This window comes from Musca autumnalis, unplaced genomic scaffold (assembly GCF_047663935.1).
Source record: "Musca autumnalis isolate F117 unplaced genomic scaffold, ASM4766393v1 scaffold_2, whole genome shotgun sequence".
Classification (NCBI taxonomy): domain Eukaryota; kingdom Metazoa; phylum Arthropoda; class Insecta; order Diptera; family Muscidae; genus Musca; species Musca autumnalis.
Genome location: NW_027411755.1, coordinates 245,094,717 through 245,119,636, shown reverse-complemented (window position 1 = coordinate 245,119,636; position 24,920 = coordinate 245,094,717). Strand labels below are relative to the sequence as shown.

Below are 24,920 nucleotides of genomic sequence, written 5' to 3'. Positions count from 1 at the left end.
AGCAAATATCGGTATCAATTTTGCCAAAAACCAAGAAACAAAAATAGCGGTGCAAGCTATTATCACTTAGAATCCTTGAGCTTTAGGTGTATGGTGTCTTTGTCAACTCTACTGACAAGAATGCGAAGAATGTATTTCTTAAAAAATAACCCTCCTGCGAGTCATAAAAGGAATTTTTTTGGTACCTTTTTCCACAAATCTTTAAAATCTCCTATAAAATTTGATGAATCAGATTTTTGTTCGCCATAAAATTTTACTATAGGTCCTAGAACTTATCAAAACTCTAAATTATAAAATTTTAAAATTTATAAAATTTTAAAATTAAAATTTTTCGTTTATAACGTCATATCGCTTATAACGACGAAATCCAAAAGTCCCGAATTTTTGTCCTTTATATTCCACACAAATAAATATTGCTTATAACGTCATCGCTTATAACGTCATATCGGTTGTAACGTCCGTTTTTTGTGAAATATTTGAATTTAGATATCGGTTATAACGTCCAACTATACAAAGAAGAAAAATATCTCTCAATATTTTGTTGTATGTATATTTTTTTTCAAACTCAACAACAATATACCAAACGGAATTAGCAAATATCCACTATCCTGGCATGGAAAGGATCAAAGTAATTAATTAAAGGTGTTAGATGCCGTGTTATTGTTAGATGAAGCAAAGAAAACTGTGACGTCTCCAGTCATTGCTAATTGTATTCATCATGCGAGATTGTTAATGGTCCTTTGAACGATTCTGAAGACATTTGTCCTCATTCTCATTTCTCCCAACACATAGAAGATATTGATGAATTCGTTGCCATCGATGACAATGTTTTCACATCTGCATGTATAATGACGACATAATATTAAAAGTTTTAGATGAAGGCAATTCTATCGAAGAAATTGAGGATACTACAGAACCAGAATTTCAGTTACCGTCAGTGTCAGAGGCGTGACTAGCTGTAGAGACTCTTCAAAAATTATTTTCTCAGAAGATGTTACAAGCAAAAAATTTTTTTGAAAACCCTTTCAAAACTCATATCTGAGTTAAATTTTAAACTTATGTTAGAATTCAAAAGCCCAAACTAAAATAACAGACTATTTTAAATAAAACCATATTCTTAATTAACGTTATATTTTTGCTGGAAAATTAATTTAATATCGTTATTTTTTATTATTTTGTTTTTAAGTCATTTATACATATTTATATAGAGAAAAAAGTAAAAAATTGTATTAAATTTATTTATTAAATAATTAATAAAACAAGTAAGAAAGTATCAGTCGGCTTTGCCGACAGAGATATACCCTCAGCCTGTGTATATTGAAACAATTTTTTCCCCAAAAAACGTATGTATTTAGGGGGTTTTAATAATTTTGGGCGTTTGATCCGACAAAAATGTTGGTTATTATTAAATATCAAAAGTTTTGCGGAGGAGATACTAAAAGGAATGGATCGACATTGACCATTATGGAAGTGGATCTCCAGCCACTACATATGTTGCCTATGGGGTTTTTACACCCTTCAGGCTGTTTTCTCAAGAAGTATGGACTTGCCCCTGAAAAAAACTTTTACCATCGCAATTGGGGCAGCGAATGCAAGTTGCTTCAACAAAAATAAAAGTGATTCGATATCAGGTCTTAAAGTGAACTTATCCAAAATTTTGTGTGGGAGGTACCGGATGGAGTAGACAAATATAGTCCATATTTGAACCTGATCTATATCAGGAAGATGGGAGGTACCTGAAGGAGTGGACCGATTGAGTTCGTATTGAAATCTTATCTAAGTCTGGTACAAATTTCAGGACGTGCAAAGTATGGACCAAATCGGTTACTCCCTTCAAGAGTTATCGTGCGCACAAATTTTCCGAACATTTTCGAACTTGTGTGTGGGAGGTACCGGAAGGAGTGGACCCAAATAGCCCATCTTCGAACTTAAACTAAGTTTGGGCAAAATATTACGAAAGCCAAAATTTGAATCGAATCGGTTCATCCGTTCGAGAGTTATCGTGCGCTCCAGCCAGCCAGACAGACAGACAGACGGACGGACATTGCTCAAACGACTCCAAATTGTCTGAAACACATTTCGTTCAAACATACATGGGGTCTAAAACCATTATTTCGATGAGGCACATTTTGCCTGTATGAAAGTGTATATACCCTCGTTAGCATAAATGCTGAGGGTATAACAACATATTTATATCCAAAAGTCACTATACATCATATAGTTTCACCTCTTTTATAAATATAGTTTAGCGTCCAATTTTGGTCGGTCCCTTGACCGACGTTATAAGCGATTTCGACTGTACCTTGTATTATATTAATATTTAAACAGTAAATTTGGATTTTTAAACATGAATCTAAAAGAGATAAAGTCGTTTTTCTCCGGTTTAGTACTTTATGGATTTGGAGGTAGTCTACCTTAAGGAAGTAAGGGTACATGGTAAGGATAGCAGATTGCAGGTATGTGTCCCAAAAGCCTACTCTGTCCTTTATGTACGAAAGAATTACAATTTATTTTTCTTAATTTTTATAATATGGGTGTAGTGTTTTACAAGCTATTTTGGTACTTTAATTTACCTCTAGTATAACAACCACATATATTGATTATTTCTGCTCCAATAATCATTTAGATATGTCATATGAAAATATGGGCTCATAAGGTTACTGCTAGCTTTGGGTTACTCCTTGAAGTCTTTCAGATACATATATTATATTTAATATTTGTAGGCTTGGTCAATTCGTTTACTACTATAGACCCACGATTGCCACTGTGGTGCAATGGTATGCACACCCGCCTTGCACGTTGAAGGTTCTAGGTTCGATTCCCCGGCGAGACAACATCAAATTTTCAATGGTGACAAAACACCCCTCAGTAATGTTGGCGACATTTTCTTAGAATTTCAGCCATTTAAAACTTCTCTACAAGTGGTGTCTTAAGACACGCCATTTGGACTCGGCGATAAACACTAGGTACCATATAATGAATCGGGGATGTTTGTGGAACAATTATTATTATATTACTGTAGACCCACGCGTACCGCAATGTCAACTACCAACATAAGTCTTTCAATGTTCCTTTAAATAATAACAAATCCAATTTTGAAATTGGCATCCTATTTAGAATACTTCTCTCTGTTCGCTGGATCGGGGTGCCTTTTTGCTGGGTACGGATGGATGTACACAGATAACCAAACTTTGAATATAACAATTCTTGCTAAATAAATAGGCTGTTCAAATGCCTAGTCATAAAACGAGTTTCAAATTTTCAAATACAACAACTACAAATTGATGTTCAAAACTTACTTTCTGGAATTTGTGCACACCGCACGCCATGCTCCCTTATGGAAAATCTCTAATCTGCCTTCAAGTGGTGTGGGTCCATCCACTAACCGTATGCCACGTTCTTCTACATCGGGTAATTCGACATTGTGACCTTGGGCTGTTAGGGTAATACGTGCCGTTGGAGTACCCTATTGGAAACAAATAAAAAAAAAACAACAACAAAATGAAGAACAAATTAAAATTAAGTTACAAAACAAGACAGATAAAATGAATGTAATTGTGTCCATTAAGCAATAAATAATTATAATTTAATTAGCATAGAAAATGTGTTGAAGCATCTTCCGCAACTTCTTAGTTGTCTAGTTGTCGGTCGGTTAATGCCTGCTTGCCTATGTGTGGAAGTCATAACCTCTACAATTAACATTTATAATGATTGACCTCCTAACCCATAGATGTGTCACAGTAAGCGCTTCAAATAAGACAAGACAACAATGCCAAGTTGAGCACTATACGGCTGTTGTTCATGCAACCATCACTACCAAATTACTAGAAAGCCCTGCCATTAATGTGAGACCGACCATCATTGCTGGCGTGAGCAACCACAATAGGAAGTTCATCATGTTTAGGTCATGACAAATTCCTCAATTATTACTTTCTTATTGCGGGTTTATCTTCTTTTTACATTTCATTTCATTTGCTTATTAGTATTAAATGGCAACAAAAAAATTATAATGTTTATTACTTTGGGTGTGTATTAGGGTGGATAATTTGGGTTAATCTTTGTAATATGTTCGATAAAATAATTTAACATAATTTTTACAACATGCCAAATTTGTTTGCTAGTTTTAAAATTTTTAGTGTTCTTACGTTTTTCGTGGGCTTGACCATGGTCCCTGACTTAATGATAATAATGCTTTAACTTATCCTGCGGTGAACAACTCAAATTTCTGGAGGGCACGATAACTATCGAAAAGAGCGACGATTTCTGCATCTCCCTCAAAAAATACAAAGGTTTTCGCTTAAGTACTGTGTAGGGCTGTTCGATGATTATTTAGAAATTTCCATCTACTGTAGGTTAGATGGTCTCAGAAGCCATCTTCTACCGAGGATATAGACTCAGACGCTATTTACTACAGGATAGAAGGCGATAGAAATCATTTACTGGTTTATTACTGGCAGATGGCTCCAGAGGATTTCAATGGATTTTCAATGGCCGTCTACTGAAGTTTTTTTTCCCTTTATTATTCCACTTGGGAACATAGGGCTTCTATAATACATTTCCATCTTAATCTATCTTGACATATTAATTTTATTTCATCTAAAGATTTATTTATCTGGTTTAATTCAGTCTTTATGGTTCTCCTCCAGGTTAGATGGACTAAATGTCATTTACTGTTGGTAGATGGGTTTAAAGGTCACCTACTGGAGCCAATATGGGCACAAAGGCCATCTACTGTAGATTAGATGGGCTCAAAGGTCATCTACTGTAGGTTATATGGGCTCAGAAGGCATCTGCTGCAGGTTATATGGACTCAGAAGCCATCTATTGCATGGAAGATTGGCTCAGAGGAAATCTACTGTAATGTATATGGACTCAGAGACTTTTTATTGTAGGGTAGATGTGCTCAGAGGTCATCTACTGTAGGGTAGGTGGGTTCAGATGCCATCTACTGTAGACTAAATGGGCTCAAAGGCCATCTACCGTAGAGTAGATGGGCTCAAAGGCAATTTACCGTAGAGTAGATAAGCTTAAAGCCTATCTACCGTGGAGTATATGGGCTCAAAGGCCATCAACTGTAGAGTAGATTGGCTCAAAGGCCGTCTACTGCAGTGTTGATGGGATCAAAGCCCATCTACTGTAGTGTAGATGGGCTCAGAGACAATTTACTGTTGGTTATATGAGCTCAGACGCCATCTATTGCAGGGTAGATGGGCTCAGAGACTCAAAGGCCATCTACCGTAGAGTAGATGGGCTCAAAGGCCATCTACCGTAGTGTCGATGGGCTCAAAGGCTATTTACCGTAGAGTAGATGAGCTTAAAGGCCATCTACCGTAGGTTATACGGGCTCAAAGTCCATCTACCGTAGAAGAGATGGACTCAAAGGTCATCTACAGTGGAGTAAATGGGCTCAAAGTCCATCTACTGTAGTGTAGATGGACTCAGAGACTATTTACTGTAGGTTATATGGGATCAGACGCCATCTATTGCAGGGTAGATGGGCTCAGAAGGTATCTACTGCAGGTTATATGGGCTCAGATGCCACCTATTGTATGGAAGATTGACTCAGAGACTACCTATGGTAGGGTAGATGGGCTGAGATGACATCTACTGCAGGTTATATGGGCTCAGATGCCATCTACTGTAGACTAAATGGGCTCAAAGGGCATCTACCGTAGAGCAGATGGGCTCAAAGGCCATTTACCGTAGAGTAGATGAGCTAAGAGGCCATCTACCGTAGAGTATATGGGCTCAAAGGCCATCTACTGTAGAGTAGATGGGCTAAAGGTCATCTGCTGTAGAGTAGATGGGCTCAAAGGTCATCTACTGTAGTGTAGAGGGACTCAGTGACCATCTACTGCAGGTTATATGGGCTCAGATGCCATCTACTGTAGAGTAGATGGGCTCAAAGGCCATCTACCGTAGAGTAGATGGGCGCAAAGGCCATCTACCGTAGAGTAGATGGGCGCAAAGGCCATCTACAGTGGAGTAGATGGGCTCAAAGACCATCTACTGTAGAGTAGAAGGCCTCAAAGGCCATCTACTCTAGAGTATATGGGCTTAAAGGCCATCTACTGTAGTGTATATGAGCTCAAAGGCCATCTACTGTAGTGTAGATGGGCTCAAAGGCCATATACTCTAGAGCAGATGGGCTCAACCGCCATCTACCGCAGAGTAGATGGGCTCAAATGCCATCTTCCGTATAGTATATGGGCCATCTCTGAGACTAAAAGGCCATCTACAGTGGTGTAGATGGGCTCAAAGGCCATCTACTGTAGAGTAGATAGGCTCAAAGGCCATCTACTGTAGAGTAGATGGGCTCTGAGGCCATCTTCTGTAGGTTGGATGTGCTCAGAGGCCATCTACCCTAGGGTTGATGGGCTCATAGGTTATATACTCTAGGGTAGATGGGCTCAGAGGCCATCTGTGGGGTGGATGGGCTCAGAGGCCATCTACTGTAGGGTGGATGGGCTCAGGGGCCATTTACCGTAGAGTAGATGAGTTTAAAGGCCATCTACCATATAATATGTGGGCTCAAAGGTAAAGTAGATGGACTCAAAGGCCATCTACAGCGGAGAAAATGGGCTCAAAGGCCATCTACTGTAGGGTAGATGGGCTCAGAAGGGAAAGCACCCTTTCTTACTATAGAAGGACCCTTTCTTGAAGCACATTTTATTTCAGAAAGGGTCTATCGAAGTACCCTTTTTCAGAAAGGGAAAGGGAAAGCACCCTTTCTTACTATAGAAGGACCCTTTCTTTCGGAAAAAGTCTATAGAAGGACCCTTATTTGAAGCACCCTTTCTTTCAGAGAGGGTCTATAGAAGGACCCTTTCTTTCAGAGAAGGAAAGCACCCTTTCGTTCTATAGAAGGACCTTTTCTTGAAGCACCCTTTCCTTATTTAGAAGGATCCTTTCTTGAAGCACCCATCCTTTCAGAAAGGGTCTGTAGAACGACCCTTTCTTAAAGAACCCCTTCTTTCAGAAAGGGTCTATGGAAGCACCCGCTCTTTCAGAAAGGGTCTATGGAAAGGGTCTATCGAATCACCCGTTCTTCCAGAAAGGGTCTATCCATGTACACTTTCTTTCTTTCAGATAGGGTCTATTGAAGCACCCTTTTTCAGAAAGGGTCTATTGAAGCACCCTTTTTCAGAAAGGGTCTATTGAAGCACCCTTTTTCAGAAAGGGTCTATTGAAGCACCCTTTTTCAGAAAGGGTCTATTGAAGCACCTTTTTCAGAAAGGGTCTATTGAAGCATCCTTTTTCAGAAAGGGTCTATTGAAGCACCCTTTTTCAGAAAGGGTCTATTGAAGCACCCTTTTTCAGAAAGGGTCTATTGAAGCACCCTTTTTCAGAAAGGGTCTATCAAAGCAACCTTTCAGAATTGACTGGGAGGATTTTTCGACCAGTGGCCGTCACGTCACCATCTACTGTAGGGTAGATGGGCTCGAATGCCACATACTGTACGGTAGATAGGCTCAAATGCCACCTACTGTACGGTAGATGGGCTCAGATTCTATCTACTGCAGGGTAGGTGGGCTCAGAGACCATCTAGGGCACGGTAGATGGGCTCAGAGGCCATCCACTATAGCTTGGAGGCCATCTACTGGAGGATAGATGGGTGTAGGGGGCATCTTACGTAATGTAGGAGACATGTGTTGCAGAGTTGATGCCATCTACTATAGAGTATATGGGCTCACAGGTCATCTACTATAGCGTGGAATGGCTCAGAGGCCATCTGCTGTAGCGTAGATGGGCTCAGATGGCATCTATTTTATGGCAGATGGACCCAGAGGACATATATTATAGCGTGGATGGTCTGAGACCAAAGACTGTATGGTAGATGGATTTAGGGGCTATCTGCTGTAGTGTAGGTGGACTCAGAGACCATCTACTGAGGGTAGAGTTGCTGAGGACTCAGTGGATATCTACTGGAATATGGAATATGAGGCCATCTACTGTAGAGTTGATATGCTTAAAGGACGTCTACTATAGGGTAGATGGGCTCAGAGGCTACCTACTTTAGGGCAGATGGACTCAGAGGTCATCTTACGCAGTGTATGGCATGTGTGTTGTAAAGTTGATGGGTTCAAATTGTATGCTGGAAATTTCCAAATATTATTTAATCACTTTCGAAAATACCGACTGATTATTTTTTACTTGTAAAATAACGTTATCCACCCTAATACACACTGCATCAAATTCAAACATAAATTCTTTAAGTATTATTCCTCCCATTCATTACTGACTTTATCTATGATTTGACTTCATAAAGGGCAACATAATGAAGTTATTAATTCCGCAGAACTAACTTCGAAATGAAGAGCAAATACAGATGACACATGCCAACAGCGCTGATAAGGGAGCAAGTGTCTAGCTACGCTAACCAACTATTTTTGCTGGGATCGAAAAAGTGTGACTGACTCTGTTCATTGATTCATTGACCTCTGCGTTTCCGCGCAAACTTATTTCCATTTTTTTATTGGCGGGATGACTGGACTTATTTGCTTATTTCTTTTTGCAAAAACGAAAAACATCTTTCAAGAAGCATCGTCACAAGATTCATTCCTCATCGCCGCATAAAAGCTCAAACACTTGAAATTAGTCATGATTTCGTATGAATGGCACCCTGGACTTTACAAAAAGCAGATAAGGTCATAAAAAGATACTAAAGCGGGTAGCAGTAGCAGCAGCATATGGTTTTGTAAGTGACTGAGAAATTATTTTTTTTTTATTATTTTGTTCTGAAGTGACCATATAAGTGTTGTTGGGCTATGTGTTGACAGGAAGACCGACCAGTTACTTTTGGCATATTTTTTATACGATTCTTTTCTTTATTTCCTCTCGTAAACTTACAAGTGTGGAAGGGAGGGATAAGTTAGATGAGGTAACACAACATAGTTAGTAAAGTCAATGGCTAAGAATTTGTAAGGTTACCTTATTCTCAGTTTACCATTGACCGAGCGACCAACCACTACTAAAGCTTTGTTGCTGTTACCAACAATTGTAACAGGGGGAGAGGTTATTAGCTGTAATGACAGGTAGCTTTAGTTGTGGGGTGAACGCATTGACTTCCGCAAAGTTGTGTTAAAGTACGTAGAATGTTTATTAGATTTAATTAAAACTGAATCGAATTCCGGAAACTAACATTGTGTAATAGAAGTAGAATACACATGGCCAGGAAGTATTTGATAATTTGCCCATACCATAAAGTGCAGTTAGAATAATTCAAAGAATCTTAGAAAGAACAAACAAGGGCACACTAAAAAATCATAGGACATACTACATGTGGTACCTTTTTACCTCATCGGGTAATGTACTCGTCAGAATGGGCTCTAAAAATGGATCGCTGGTGTTTAAAATAAATGAATGATTGTTAAAATGGCTTTGTTGTATTATTCAGGCAATAATTATGGATTTGCTAAACAAAACATTTGTTCTAAACGAAATTAGAGAGTTATAGTTTAACAATTTTGCTGGAGTCAGCGTCTGCGTTGAGCAAATAATACATTCGTGTACGACCTTGGACAATACAATTTATTTTAGATTTACCAAAATATTTTATTATTTATTTCGCTGTTCTGTATTGCAGATTTATTACGGCCATATTCGAAGGTTGAAATTTGTATTCGTAACGGCAATATTCTTAAGTCAATTAAAGAAATATTCAGATGAAATTAAGTAAAATAAAATAGCAAAAAAATTAAGTTTTTTTGTTTTTTACAGTGTTTTATTTAACTTGCTTTGGTCCTTTTAGTTCAAATCTGGTAACTCATGTTTAACACAGTTGCTCGAACAGAAACTTTGCACACTTTTTATATTTAGATGACAGTACATGAATATGGAATCAAAACCAATATTGGTCTATTTTGTGGTGATTTAACGGTGTTTTATTTAAATTGCATTTCAAATCTGGTAACTCAATTTTGACACAGTTGCAGTTGACCAATCGGACTGAAACTTTGCACACTTTTCAGATTTGGATGACAATACATGAATATGAAATTAAAACAAAGATTGGTCCATTTTACAGTGTTTTTACGGTGTTTTATTTAACTTGCATTTCAACTCTGGTAACTCATTTTCCACACAGTTGCAGTTGACCAATTATTATGAGTATTATGAGGATTTTATCTTCATTTTGAGGCCGAATTGCTGTAATTTGGCATTAGGGGTTCCCAATGGTATAAAATATAATTTAAAAAAACTAAGTTTCAGTGTTTTATTTAGAAATGCACTTAAAACTATGAAATAATTTGTCGCTTAGCCTCAATAAATATATTCTTTCTCATGATGGAATTTCTCAAATAAAACGCTTGCATTTATGTAAATTATAAATGGTGGCAAAATTAAACGGCAACCGTTTTACTGAGAGATTCCATAATGAGAAAGAATATATTTATTGAGGCTAAGCATTTAAGTGCATTTCTAAATAAAACACTGAAACTTAATTTTTTTAAAATTATATTTTATTCATACTCATTGTATTGGAAAAAGTCATTAGCGTATGATTTTGTTTAGTTTTATTGCAAAATCTTCAAATTCAAACTAGCAAGATTCCACTCGAAAGTGTATTCGAAATAACTCGATCACGTATGTAAGAATTAGGCCACAGTTCTTCTTTTTATTTCACAACTGATGAAGGAAAGTCTGTTCCTTGTCTGAAGCCGCGTATGGTACATTTAACAAAGAATTCAAACATGGCTTAGAACATCTTTAAACGTATATGGCTGGATGTTAAGTGTCGATCTGCATCTCTTGGGTCTTTTCCAGGATTTACCGCAAGGCAAATATCTGCTCATTGGTATTTTTTATTGATGTCCTTACCTCATCCTGACCGGTCAATATACACACGCAGAGAATAAATATTTTTCGGTTTTGTTGGAACAAAAATACCTATTTTGGTTCAAAAATGTGTTCGTTTTGTACAAACATTTTAATCCAAATCCAAAAATACCATATTTTGTTCCGAACATAGAAAACAAAAACAACTTTCGAATTTCCGCAATATTGTAAAAATCGTTAACAATACCGATTGTAGGAACAATCATAATCTAAATTTGTTACAAAACATATTGTCAGCCCTGAAAACCAGATACTAAATTTTTTGATTTGAGTGTATATACTTCTCATATACACTTTCCACACAACTTTGATATAAATATCGCGTATAATATTACGAGAATTGATGAACGCAATACATGGTTTGCTACTTTAGCTGACAACAAAGACAAACAAAAGCCACAAGCAGCCACCACAACATAAGGAATAATTAAACACCATAACAAACATGAAAAGGAAAGAAGAATGAAATAAAGAAGAAGAATGAACAAAACAGAAACAAATAAAAACAAGAGTCTCATTGTTGGTATACATACACACAAAAACAAAGATAAAGGCAGCATGTCATACAAACACCACAACTCACCAAAATTGTTTTTTCAACACGGCATCGAATAGCGAGAGAAGAGAAAAAAAATTTCGAAGAAAAGGGAGAAATATTGTTCAGTTGACACAAACTATTTTTGGATTTAACAAGAACGATTGTTGGATTCACAATACTACATAAGGAATCCAACAATATGTTAACAATACATATTTTGCTCTTGGAATATTGTTGGATCAAACATATTTTTTTCTCTGCGTGCACCAAATACCATCATCTGGGATTGGATCTGTTGTATCTTAGGCATCTTCGTTAGTATTGGATACCACTAGTCTGGAAAAATGCTCTTTCCATAACCTGAGCACACTACCTGTATCTGTTGCCAGTTTACCTTGCTCGTCTCTACAGGAGGATTTACCCGTAACAAAGCCATCAATTTGATGTTTCACTCTTTGGTAGAATTTTCGGATTTCATTCTGGCTCGTGTACATCTCGATTTTTTCAAATACCCGCTTTCACATTTCTCTCTGTTTTTGCGGAAAATATGCTTCTCCTTTTCTCCTGATACATCTCAGTGAATTACGCGTTACTATTGATTACGCGTTGCTATTTGTTTTCGTTGTTAACATGGCGCTAATGGTCATACTATGGATTCCTTGGTGGAGCCCTCTGGTATCCAAGTATGGATTTTGCGGCTGTTTACATGGAACGAGTAGTGCATTAATTGAGCATTAGGACACGTTGGGTGGAAAATGTTGTGGCAATATGTTGTGATTGCAGCTTTCTGATGTCGAAGTTCAATGATGTGTCGGTTCGTGCTTTATTTGTAAACGTTTTCTGCAGATCGCTCTACATTCAAAACGCTCAATGAATGTTTTCCTTATACCACAACATGACCAATTTGTTTTTTTTTTTTTGTTTTTTATTCTGGTGAAAGCCAATGGCACATATTTGGACTGTGAGATCTGGGCTGGGGTTTCGATGGTAAAATAACCACGTTCTACTTATGTAAATAAGGTTTATGTTTAGGATCGTTATCTTGTAGATTTATATTGAAATTTGTTTGAATTTTCAGGACCTACAAACCCGAATAAACAACCCCATATTATAACTGATAGTTTTCCGAACTTTACGGTATGTTTTTTTATAGTTTTGTTATCCTGGGTTGTTAGAGGATTTCGCCATAACTTTCGGGGTCCATCATTTTCCACTATCATCAATATAACGTCAGTGCAGTACTCCAGATGACGTAAAATGCTCTACATAGAAAAGAATAACCATTCTTCTATGTTTAGCATTTTTCCAAATTTTTCACGTGACGTGATACTTTTTTTCAAAATCTTTTTCATTGCTGAAATTTGGCATTTAGTCTTCGTTGGGGGTATAAAATATTCCGATAGACAATTGTCGGTACATGTCCACGTTTCTTTAGATGTTAGCCCCATTACCGAAAGGGATAATATGTGATTTGAATATACATAATTGATGGTGAAGGCTATAATAAGAGTTCAAAATCACCCAATTTTGATCGTGATCCCAGAGATTTGAAGCCTATTGATTTTGGTGATGGTCGGATAATATTCAGGGAATGGACAAAAAACGTATGTGGAGAAAAGTCTCCGCTTCTAGTTGGGATATTCCAAAGTAAAGCATGACATGAATGTGAAAAATCTCACCTTTACAATTATGTGAAGTAGGTTGGTAAAGGTGGTCAAACATCGGAGATATCAGGTCTATACGATAACCCAAATATGTGTACAAACTTTTAGAAATTGCTGTTCGATAACAAACTTGTTCAGTAAAAGATAACTGAGAAGTACTTGCAAATGGTTGCAAGAACTTGCAAATACTTTCTACTTGCGAAGTTATCGAACAGGCCTATCGAAATAGTCGTCTTTTCCCATTTCTTTTTTATAGTTGAATTGTAACGACGAATGTAACAGTTTTGGTTGCCCACATTTCAACAAAAGTGACCAATATTAAAGAAGACATTCTGAGTTTTTTAATGATCCCCATAGCATTATTTTGGAATTACAGTCAGCGCATTGTCCCAATTTGAACTTTTATATCTCAAAAATGGTAAAACCTACAAAAATATCATAAACGTCAATCTTGTAGACAATTTTCACTGCTATAACATTTTCTCTAATCCCACTTCGAAATAACTTGCGGTTTCCAAGCAAAATCGTGAATACCTAAAGAAACCCTAAAAATGTGAACTTTGAACGCGATTTACATAAAAAGCTCTCCGTCGATTTTTTTTTATTTTTCTCATTCATGAACATTGTAGTTTTAGAATCCGCAAAAACTTCCCTGGTATAAGCACTTTCCATAAAAAGTTGGTTCAGGCGCACTGTGTATGGGTAAAGGACAAATTCTAAGGGACCTGATAATGAAAGTAGACCGTCACAGCTGTAAATCAATACCAGCAGTGTTGGCGTTGCTGGTCAAATAGCAGTGTTACTGAAATTTTTATTTTAATAACAGATATCTCTGACTCTGTTTGGTGTATTCGAAACATGTAACCTGCTAATGAAAAAGACCAGCAAATAAACATACACTACGTAATCGCGTTTCTCAACTTTTCGTTTTAAGGAGTAAATCGATGTGTGCACTGAGCGGCTCATATAATATTTTCTGGCTGAAAATTTGCCCACTAATTTAACTGAAAAAAGAAAACAAACAATTCCAGAATATTGATTTAAAAGAACCTCACCTTGGCCCACTGTGCTTTTTTCACAACAATGAAATTCCAACCTGTTCCCTGAGGTCGTTTCTAATATTGCACACATGTTCTGTGCAGAACCCCGTAAGCATTACGCTCGTCTGTTGTTATCAACATTAATGCTTATGACATTATCTCAACATCGGCGATATTAACAAAGATTGCCAAAGTGAATCGCTGACAAACTGATAAGCCACCACTGTTTGATAACGCTGAACGTTGGAATCCCAAAACCCACAGAAACAGGTGAATACTCACTGGTATAGTTAGTGAAACTTAAACAAAATGCAACAACATCAGTGATTCGTTAGCTTATCATGGTCAGGGGGTACATATAAACAAATGTTTTTGTTGTTGTTGTTGCCGGAACAACTTATGACAGTACACGAAATGAAATAAAACACCAAAAGTGATTCATTCATTCATTCATTTTAATCGCACAACGTAAATGGAGCGCCAAACTAAATGTGCAAAATGAGTAATTGTGTCAATCTGTAATTAGGGTCGTTAACAGCGGTGCTAAGTAGATTATAAAGCAAAAAAGAAAAGAAAAACCACATGAAAAGTGATCTCAAAATGTATTTTTGTTTGCAATTTCTTTAAAGCGGAGGTTAAAGATGTCTCGGAAATATAAACAAATAGAAACACAAACAGCTGAATCGTGCATAGGAAAAGCTCAATGCTACCTTTGAAACTTTTCTCAGTTACTAATCTTAAAATGAAAGGTTAGAGATGCGAAAGTGCTTAAAATATTATCTCTTAAGATATCAACGATTACAGCTCGGAATCTCCCTTAAAAAATTAACATTATGGGAAGAGGCATTGACCTTCTTTGAGGTGTTCCAAAAATTTAATGAAAAGACACTTTGGTCTTTTATTAGAAGACTCTTTGTCTTCTATAAAAACACACTTCGACCTCTATGATAATAAAAAAAAAACAGTAGGTCTGGGTATAATCAGAAGACGTATTGATCTTCTATAACGAAAAGATCCATCGAAGACTTACTGAACCTATCGGAGAAGTTCAATAGGAGAAGATTACCAATTTTCTAGAAGAAAATCTATGAATCTTTTCTGAGGCGTCCTTAACCCTTGGGTCCTCCACCTTGAACTCCCTCCCTCACGTTTTACCCTATGAGGTGTCCGTGGCCCTTGGGTTCCAGCTTGGAATCGTATCTCGCGTTTAACCCTCTGAGATGTCCGTAGCCCTTGGATCTCCAATTTTCTAGAAGAAAATCTATGGATCTAATAGGAGAAGATCGATGGATCTTCTAAAGAGTAGATCGATAGATTTTCTTGGAGAAGATGTATGGTTCTTTCAGAAGAAGAGCTCTGGACATTCTAGGAGAAAACCTATCGCAATTCAACGACGTTAAAGGAGAAGTTTTATGGATCTTCTAGCAGAAGAACTAAATATCTTCAAGGAAAAGGTCCATGTGTCGCCTGTGAGAAGATCTATGGATTTTCTGAATGAAAATGTATGGATCTTCTAGAAGTAGATAAAACGATCTTCAAAGAAGAGATTGGTGGATCTTTTAAGAGAAGATCTTCATATATTCTAGATCTACTCCTAGAAGATCCATAGATATTCATTTGAAAGTTGCATAGATCTTCTTCTTGTGGAAGTTCGATAGGTCTTCTCCTAGAAGTTTCATAGATCTTCTTCTAAATCGATCGATCTATGTACGATCTTCTGTGAGAACGACGAGATGATCCTTTGTAAGAAATTCACTGATCTTGTGTGGGAGAAGATCTATCGGTATTTTGGGAGAAGATATATCGATCTACTGGGAGAAGATCTATCGATCTTCTGGGAGAAGATCTTTCGACCTTCTGGGAGAAGATCTATCGATCTTCTTGGAGAAGATGCATCGACCTTCTGGGAGAAGATCTAACGATCTTTTGGGAGAAGATCTATTGATCCTCTGGAAGGAGATCCATCGATCTTCTGAAAGAAGGTATATCGATCTTCTGGGAAAAGGTGTATCGATTTTCTGGAAGAAGATCTATCGATCCTCTGGAAGAAGATCCATCGATCTGCTGGGAGAAGATCTATCGATCTTCTGGGAGAAGATCTATCGATCCTCTGGAAGAAGATCTATCGAGCTTCTATGAGAAGATCTATCGATCCTCTGGAAGAAGATCTATCGAGCTTCTATGAGAAGATCTATCGATCCTCTGGAAGAAGATCCATCGATCTTCTGGGAGAAGATCTATCGATCCTCTGGAAGAAGATCCATTGATCTTCTGAGAGAAGATCTATCGACCTTCTGGGAGAAGATCTATCGACCTTCTGGGAGAAGATCTCTCGATCTTCTGGGAGAAGATCTATCAATCTTCTGGGAGAAGATCTATCAATCTTCTGGGAGAAGATCTATCGATCTTCTGGGAGAAGATCTATCGCTCTTCTTGGAGAAGATCTATCAATCTTCTGGGAGAAGATGTATCGATCTTCTGGGAGAAGATCTATCGCTCTTCTTGGAGAAGATCTATCGATCTTCTGGGAGAAGATCTATCGATCCTCTAGAAGAAGATCCATCGATCTTCTGAGAGAAGATCTATCGATCCTCTGGAAGAAGATCCATCGATCTTCTGAGAGAAGATCTATCGATCCTCTGGAAGAAGATCTATCGATCTTCTAGGAGAAGATCTATCGATCTTCTGGAAGAAGATCCATCGATCTTCTGAGAGAAGATCTATCGATCTTCTGGGAGAAGATCTATCGCTCTTCTTGGAGAAGATCTATCAATCTTCTGGGAGAAGATGTATCGATCTTCTAGGAGAAGATCTATCGCTCTTCTTGGAGAAGATCTATCGATACTCTGAAAGAAGATCCATCGACCTTCTGCGAGAAGATCTATCGATCTTATGTGAGAAGATCTATCGATCTTCTGGGAGAAGATCTATCGCTCTTCTGGGAGAAGATGTATCGATCTTCTGGGAGAAGATCTATCGCTCTTCTTGGAGAAGATCTATAGATCTTCTGAGAGAAGATCTATCGATCCTCTGGAAGAAGATCCATCGATCTTCTGGGAAGATCTATCGATCTTCTGGGAGAAGATCTATCGATCTTCTGGAAGAAGATCCATCGATCTTCTGGGAGAAGGTCTGTCGATCCTCTGAAAGAAGATCCATCGATCTTCTAAAAGAAAAGATCTATCGATCTTTTGAGAGAAGATCCATCGATCTTCTGGGAAAAGATCTATCGATCTTCTGGGAGAAGATCTGTCGATCCTCTGGAAGAATATCTATCAATCTTCTGGGAGAAGATGTATCGATCTTCTGGGAGAAGATCTATCGCTCTTCTTGGAGAAGATCTATCGATCTTCTGGGAGAAGATCTATCGATCCTCTGGAAGAAGATCCATCGATCTTCTGAGAGAAGATCTATCGATCCTCTGGAAGAAGATCCATCGATCTTCTGAGAGAAGATCTATCGATCCTCTGGAAGAAGATCCATCGATCTTCTGGGAAGATCTATCGATCTTCTAGGAGAAGATCTATCGATCTTCTGGAAGAAGATCCATCGATCTTCTGAGAGAAGATCTATCGATCTTCTGGGAGAAGATCTATCGCTCTTCTTGGAGAAGATCTATCAATCTTCTGGGAGAAGATGTATCGATCTTCTGGGAGAAGATCTATCGCTCTTCTTGGAGAAGATCTATCGATACTCTGGAAGAAGATCCATCGACCTTCTGCGAGAAGATCTATCGATCTTATGTGAGAAGATCTATCGATCTTCTGGGAGAAGATCTATCGCTCTTCTGGGAGAAGATGTATCGATCTTCTGGGAGAAGATCTATCGCTCTTCTTGGAGAAGATCTATCGATCTTCTGGGAGAAGATCTATCGATCCTCTGGAAGAAGATCCATCGATCTTCTGAGAGAAGATCTATCGATCCTCTGGAAGAAGATCCATCGATCTTCTGGGAAGATCTATCGATTTTCTGGGAGAAGATCTATCGATCTTCTGGAAGAAGATCCATCGATCTTCTGGGAGAAGGTCTGTCGATCCTCTGAAAGAAGATCCATCGATCTTCTAAAAGAAAAGATCTATCGATCTTCTGAGAAAAGATCCATCGATCTTCTGGGAAAAGATCTATCGATCTTCTGGGAGAAGATCTGTCGATCCGCTGGAAGAAGATCCATCAATCTTCTGCGAGAAGATCTATCGATTCCCTGGAAGAAGATGCACCGACCTTCTGGGAGAAGATCTGTCGATCTTCTGGGAGAAGATCTATCAATCTTTTGGGAGAAGATCTATCGATCATCTATCGACCTTCTGGAAGAAGATCCATCGATCTTCTGGGAGAAGATCTAATGATCTTCTGCGAGAAGAGCTATCGATCCCCTGGAAGAAGATGCAGCGACCTTCTGGGAGAAGATCTGTCGATCTTCTGGGAGAAGATCTATCAATCTTTTGGGAGAAGATCTATCGATCATCTATCGACCTTCTGGAAGAAGATCCATCGACCTTCTGAGAGAAGATCTAATGATCTTCTGCGAGAAGAGCTATCGATCCCCTGGAAGAAGATGCACCGACCTTCTGGGAGAAGATCTGTCGATCTTCTGGGAGAAGATCTATCAATCTTTTGGGAGAAGATCTATCGATCATCTATCGACCTTCTGGAAGAAGATCCATCGATCTTCTGGGAGAAGATCTATCGATACTCTGGAAGAAGATCCATCGACCTTCTGCGAGAAGATCTAACGATCTTCTGTGAGTTAATCTGACGGTCTTTTGGGAGAAGATCTATCGATCCTCTGGAAGAAGATCCATCGATCTTCTGCGAGAAGATCTATCGATCTTATGTGAGAAGATCTATCGATCTTTTGGGAGAAGATCTATCGATCTTCTTGGAGAAGGTCTATCGATCCTCTGGAAGAAGATCCATCGATCTTTTGGGAGAATATCTATCGATCTTATGTGAGAAGATCTATCGATCTTCTTTGAAAAGATGTATCGATCATTTTTGAGAAGTTTCATCAATCTTCATCAATCCCTGTTGAGAAAATGCATCGATCTTCTGTGAGTACGTCCATCGTTCTACTATGAGTTGATCTATCGATATTCTGTGCAATGATCTATTAACTTATTGTGAGAAGATCTAATGATCTTCGGCGCGAAGATGATGAGAAGATCTATCGCGCTGCTAGGAGAAAATCCATCAATTGTCTGTGGGAAGATCAATCGATGTTCAGGGAGGAGATCCATCGATCACCTAGGAGGATCTTGTGCGAGAAGATTTATCGATTTTCTATGAGAAGATCTAACGATCTTCTATGAGAAGATCTAACGATCTTCTGTGAAAAGATCCATCGATCTTCTGTGTAAAGATCCATTGATCTTTTGAGAGAAGATCCATTGATCTTCTGTGAGAATATCAATCGATTTTCTGTGAGAAGATGCGTTGTTCTTCTGTGGGAAGATCCATTGATTTCCTTTGAGAATGTCTATCGATCTTCTGTGAGAGGATTCATTGATCTTCTGTGAGAAGATCTATCTATCTTCTATGAGAACCTCCAAAGATGTCCTGTGAAAAGATCCATCGATAATCTATCGGAGAATATAATTTATCTTCAATGAGATGATCTATGAAGAGTATGAGGACCTAATAACAAAGACTGTTATATTTTTACGAACACTTTTATCGCAACTTTATTGTCCTCCCCTTTGAAAATTATGTTGCATGGTATGACCCATACGTACCTTTAAATTTACATAAGTGTCTGCATACCAGAAAAATTTAATTCAACGCTATTGTATGAAAAGCACAATTTTGATTGAATTACAACACAAAGCGTGCTGTCTATTTTATGACATTCTTTTGTACTTACCACAGCATGAAGAATGCCACGCACTGTAATACCCACAGTGGGGGCAAATTCGATACGAACTCCCGGTTCAATAATTAGTTTGGCACCCTTTTCCACGATGATGTGTTCACGTGCCGCATAAGGACTTTCGCTGGAACGTAATATGCGGTCACTTGTGATACTACCACCACTTAATTCCGTATATGTTGTCGATGGCGTTGCTCCTCCATCATTGTTTACCACCACAGGATTTGATGGTGGTGACATCAACGATGGTGTATTGTCATCATAGGCGAATGATAAACCATTTTCCTCTATGGTTTCCTGGTGTTGTTGTTGGTTTTCGTGCTCCCTCTTGGGTGTTGAGGTGGTGGGCAATGGTGGTGGTATGAAATGCAACTGATTGTCCGCCCTAAAATCTGGGTCGGCGTCATATTGACTATTGGCACCAAGGAACTCTGATGATTCGTATAATTCACTATTTTGTGCATAGCCTGATGAGGGACTGACAAAGACGGCAGCAGTCAGTAGCAGGAAACTTAAATCTATGAGTTGAAGGCATTTGTTGGTTGTTGTGGAGTTGTTGCTGCTGCTGCTGTTGTTGTTATTGTGATGATTATGACGACGCCTCGACGTCATATTGATTTTCTTAAGGCACTAAAACTTCGTTATTTTCGTTGTTTGATTATTTTTCTTTCGTTTTCACTTTTCTTCGTTTAAAATTTAATTTCTTAGAATAAAATTGGAACACTTTTCTTTTTTTTATTTGCTTAATATTGGAGTTTTAAGGTTAAAAACTGGATTTTTCATTAAAGGCCACATAATTGGGGGATTTTTGTTTTCTTTATTACTTTTTTTAATTCTTCTTTTTCAGGTAGCTGAAACTGAAACCAAATACAAGAACACAAAACACACGTATTAATTTAATGGATTTTAATTATTGTTTAGTTTGTTTGTTGTTAGATGTTGTTTTTATTTTCGTAGGGTTACTGGGGCGTTTGGTTTTAATATTCCCGCTCATGTTACAGTTGTTTTTATGTTTTTTCATGTTTATTTTGATGTTTTTAACGGCAAATTTGTTGTTTGTTTTACACCTCCTACACCGCTCTATGACGAGGAGGCCATTGTAAGTTCATGTAGTTTTGTTGCTAAATTTCCGAAAGTAAAGCGTGAGAGAAACTTTTTTGGTATTGCAACGTATAGCTTAGTTTAAATATTCGCAAAAGAAATCTGATTTAAAATAGCAATGATTATAGCAACATTATTTAATATGATCCTTTTACCATGGAGATTGAACTAGATATGTAGCGAGCAATCGCTCAAATTTAGTTCAATTAAATGATTAACACTTTTTTATATTAAACCAGTAAGGAAAGGATTAAAGTCGGTCGGGGCCGACTATATGATACCCTACACCACTGTGAATATGTAAAATATATGTATATTGGTAGCTATACCGAAATCTAAACCGATTCCAAAATAATATGGTACACTTATTACTGGACCAAATTCCGCCACACATTCCAAATTTGATCAAATTTGGACAGATATAGGGTGTTTGGTTCATCAAATATCTCAAATCGGCCGAAAATATACATGGGAGCTATATCCAAATCTAAAACGATTTTGAAATAATTTGCCACATTTATTCCTTGAATTTCGAATTCAGTGACACATTCCAAATTTCATAGAAATCGGTCATATATAGCGTGTTTTGTGCAGCAAATACGTAAAATCGGTCGAAAATATATAAGGGAGCTATATCCAAATCTGAAGCGATTTCAATACACATAATTTGGCACATTTATTTCTAGGCCGAATTCATTCACACATTCCAAACGTGTTTGATGCAGCAAATACTTGAAATTGTCCGAAAATATATATGGGAGCTATATTCAAATCTAAACCGATTTCAATATAATTTGGCACGTTTATTTCTAGGCCGCATTCAGTCACACATTCCAAAATTCATGGAAATCGGACATATGTATATAGGGTGTTTGGTGCAGCAAATACTCGAAATCGGCCGAAAATATATATGGGAGCTAAATCCAAATCTGAACCGATTTTCACCAAAAGCAATAGCGTTCTTCCTATGGGTAAAACTTGATATTCCCCAATTTTCATATTTTTTTTAATTTTTATTATTTCTGCAAGGGACTTTAAAATTATCTAAAATTAGAAGTATTTTGAGATAAAACTAAGTCAGACAGTATTTGTCAGCTGTGTCGAGATATACCCCCAGCCTCAAACCTTAAGAAAAGAAGTAAACACAATACTTCTGACGTCTACAGAGGTTTTTAGTTATATTTCTAAGGAACAATGGACTTTCCCCCGAAAAAAATTGTACCGCCGATCCCAGACGAGTCCTTAAATTGCACTCTTTCCAAGCTTTGTGTGGGACAATTCGGTTACTCCCTTTCGGAGTTATAGTTCGCACTATTTTAGCGAAAATATGAAACATTTGTACCTCCCCCACAAATGTTTCAAACTTTTCGGAACGAGTAGATCGTTATGGCCTATCTTCAAACTTAAACTATGTTTATACTTAATATTACCAAACTCAAAACCACAAAAGTTAGAAATGTTCGGAAAATTTGTGCGCACGATAACTCTTGAAGGGGTAACCGATTTGGTCCATACTTTACCCATCGTGAAATGTGTACCAGACTTAGATAAGGTTTCAATATGAACTCAATCGGTCCACTCCTTCGGGTACCTCCCACACAAAATTTCGGAAAAGTTCAGTTTAGGGCCATCTTTCCAATTGCTTTGATTTTTTTTAGCAACTTGTATTCACTGCCCTCAATACGACGGTACAAGTTTCATCAGGGGCAAGTCCATACTTCATGAGAAAATAGCCTGCAAGTTGCAAAAACCCCTATGACACCGTGTGAGGTAGATGGAGCGCAAGATAACTCTCGAACGGATCTGCCGATTCGATCCAATATTTGGCCTTAGTAGTATTTTGTCCAAACATTGTTTCAGCTCGCAGATAAGCCACATCGGTCCACTCCTTCAGGTACCTCCCCCACAAAAGTTCAAAAATGTTCGGAAAAATTGTTCGTACGGTAACTCTTGAAGGGAGTGGCCGAATTGGTCCATACTTTACACATCCTAATATATCTACCAGATATAGATTAGGTTCAAATATGGACTATATTTGTCCACTTCATCCGGTACCTCCCACAAAAAATGTCGGATAAGTTCACTTTAAGACCTGCAATCGAATCACTTTAATTTTTGTTGAAGCAATTTGCATTCGCTGCCTCAATTACGGTGGTAAAAGTTTTTTTCAGGGGCAAGTCAATACTTCTTGAGCAAACAACCCAAAGGGTGTAAAAACCCCCTATGGCACCATATGTAGTGGCTGGAGATCCACTTCCATAATGGTCAATGTCGATCCATTCCTTTTAGTATCTTCTCCGCAAAACTTTTGATTTTTAAAAATTTTAAAACCCCCTGAATACATACGTTTTTTGGGAAAAAGTTGTTTCAATATACACAGGCTGAGGGTATATATACTTTTTTACTTGTTCTTGTTAAAGCCCCCACTTACATCAAGTTCCAGGATGGACAATGTCGGCCCATTCCTTTAGGTACCTCCTCCTCAAAAGATCAACACTTTTAAACTTTAATATAAAACATTTCGAGATATAAGCTCAGAAATATCCCAAAAATTGGATACACCTTCCTTACAAAAATGCTGTTAGGACCAGGTTTTAACTGCAGGTAGCCTTTGTGGTCTCTATCACAAGGCTATTATAATTTTATTCTCCATATTTCCCTCGATATTGGCCCGAATGTTCTAAAAATGTTCAAATAGTACTCTTGTAATAAATGTAGAAGAGTTTATTCGGGTGTATTCGATCTAAATGTACTGAGTTGATCTGTCAGTGGAATAACTATGACACTTTCCCCTCAAACACTTAAAGAATTATGCTGTATGTTTCCAAATTTTTTTGTCATTTTGAAAATGCAATTGGTTTTTTAATACAAGTAAAAATGTATAAGCCGGCTTTGTCGACAGAGATATACCCTCAGCCTGTGTGAATTGGAACTACCATCTAAAGACAGATCGAATACTGGCTACGCAACAAAAATCGATTTTTCTAAACATTATTAATTTAGAGGGTCTTTAGAATTATGTTGCCTTTTTGGAGGTATAAATTTGTCGAACAAAATTATCGAAACTTTAAGGCTTTTATCTCAATGGTTCCGAATAAACGCTTATGCTTGGTTTACATTTTCGAAATCCATTCGATTTAAACTGTCAATTTCTTTGAGTATATGTCAATGGATTTCAGATGAGTTTTCATTTGATGTATACGCAAAGGAATTGACAGTTGAAATCGAGTGGACTTCGTAAATGTAAACCAAGCATTACGCTTTGCTAATAAATTTGATTTGGATTAAATCGCAAAATGGTTGAACTTTTTCGGAGTAGATACCTGAATGAATTTACTGACAAGTTCATTTTGTTTGTGGATCTTATTTTGGAGTCATTTCTTTCAAAAGTCATAGTCAGAAAGTATGGACCTGCCCGTGCTCGCCATTTCAGCGAAATATTTTTAACTTTTGTGAGAGAGGTACCCGAAGGATTGGACTGATATGACCCACATTCGAACATTAACTGAGTCTGGACAAAATTTAAGAAATACAAAGTTGAGACCAAATCGGTTGAACCGTTGGAGAGTTATACAGTCATAGGAAGAGGATGCAACCCTGCACACTGATTGATCTGTGGCAAAATGTCCTGATATAAGAAAAATGTTTATCGCATTTATATGCCTTTTTGTGTACATCCCCTGAATATAGTCAGCTTTATGGCTGAAGAGGACATTTAGACTTCGATGCTTTTCGAAATATGGATTTATATACTAAATCCGTTTCAGATTTTCACACTAGTTTCTGTGTGCGATAGCTCTCCAACGAAAAAAAACGATTAATTCTAATATCCAATTAATGTGCTACGATCGTTTCGCTGGTGGTTAATCAAC

General features: G+C 37.7%; 1 protein-coding gene across 3 annotated transcripts in view; it reads right to left on the bottom strand.

The window, feature by feature from the left end:
• Window positions 1–24,920, bottom strand: part of bark (C-type lectin domain-containing protein bark beetle) — a 77,898-nt gene that overhangs the window by 30,543 nt on the left and 22,435 nt on the right. For all 3 annotated transcript variants that reach the window (XM_073971263.1, XM_073971265.1, XM_073971264.1), the window contains exons 2-3: window positions 19,942–20,804; window positions 3,300–3,466 (exon numbers count right to left, since the gene is read on the bottom strand). In XM_073971263.1, the coding sequence (XP_073827364.1) occupies window positions 3,300–3,466; window positions 19,942–20,559 (785 nt within the window). In that variant the 5' untranslated portion in view covers window positions 20,560–20,804. The remainder of the gene's footprint in view (window positions 1–3,299; window positions 3,467–19,941; window positions 20,805–24,920) is intronic.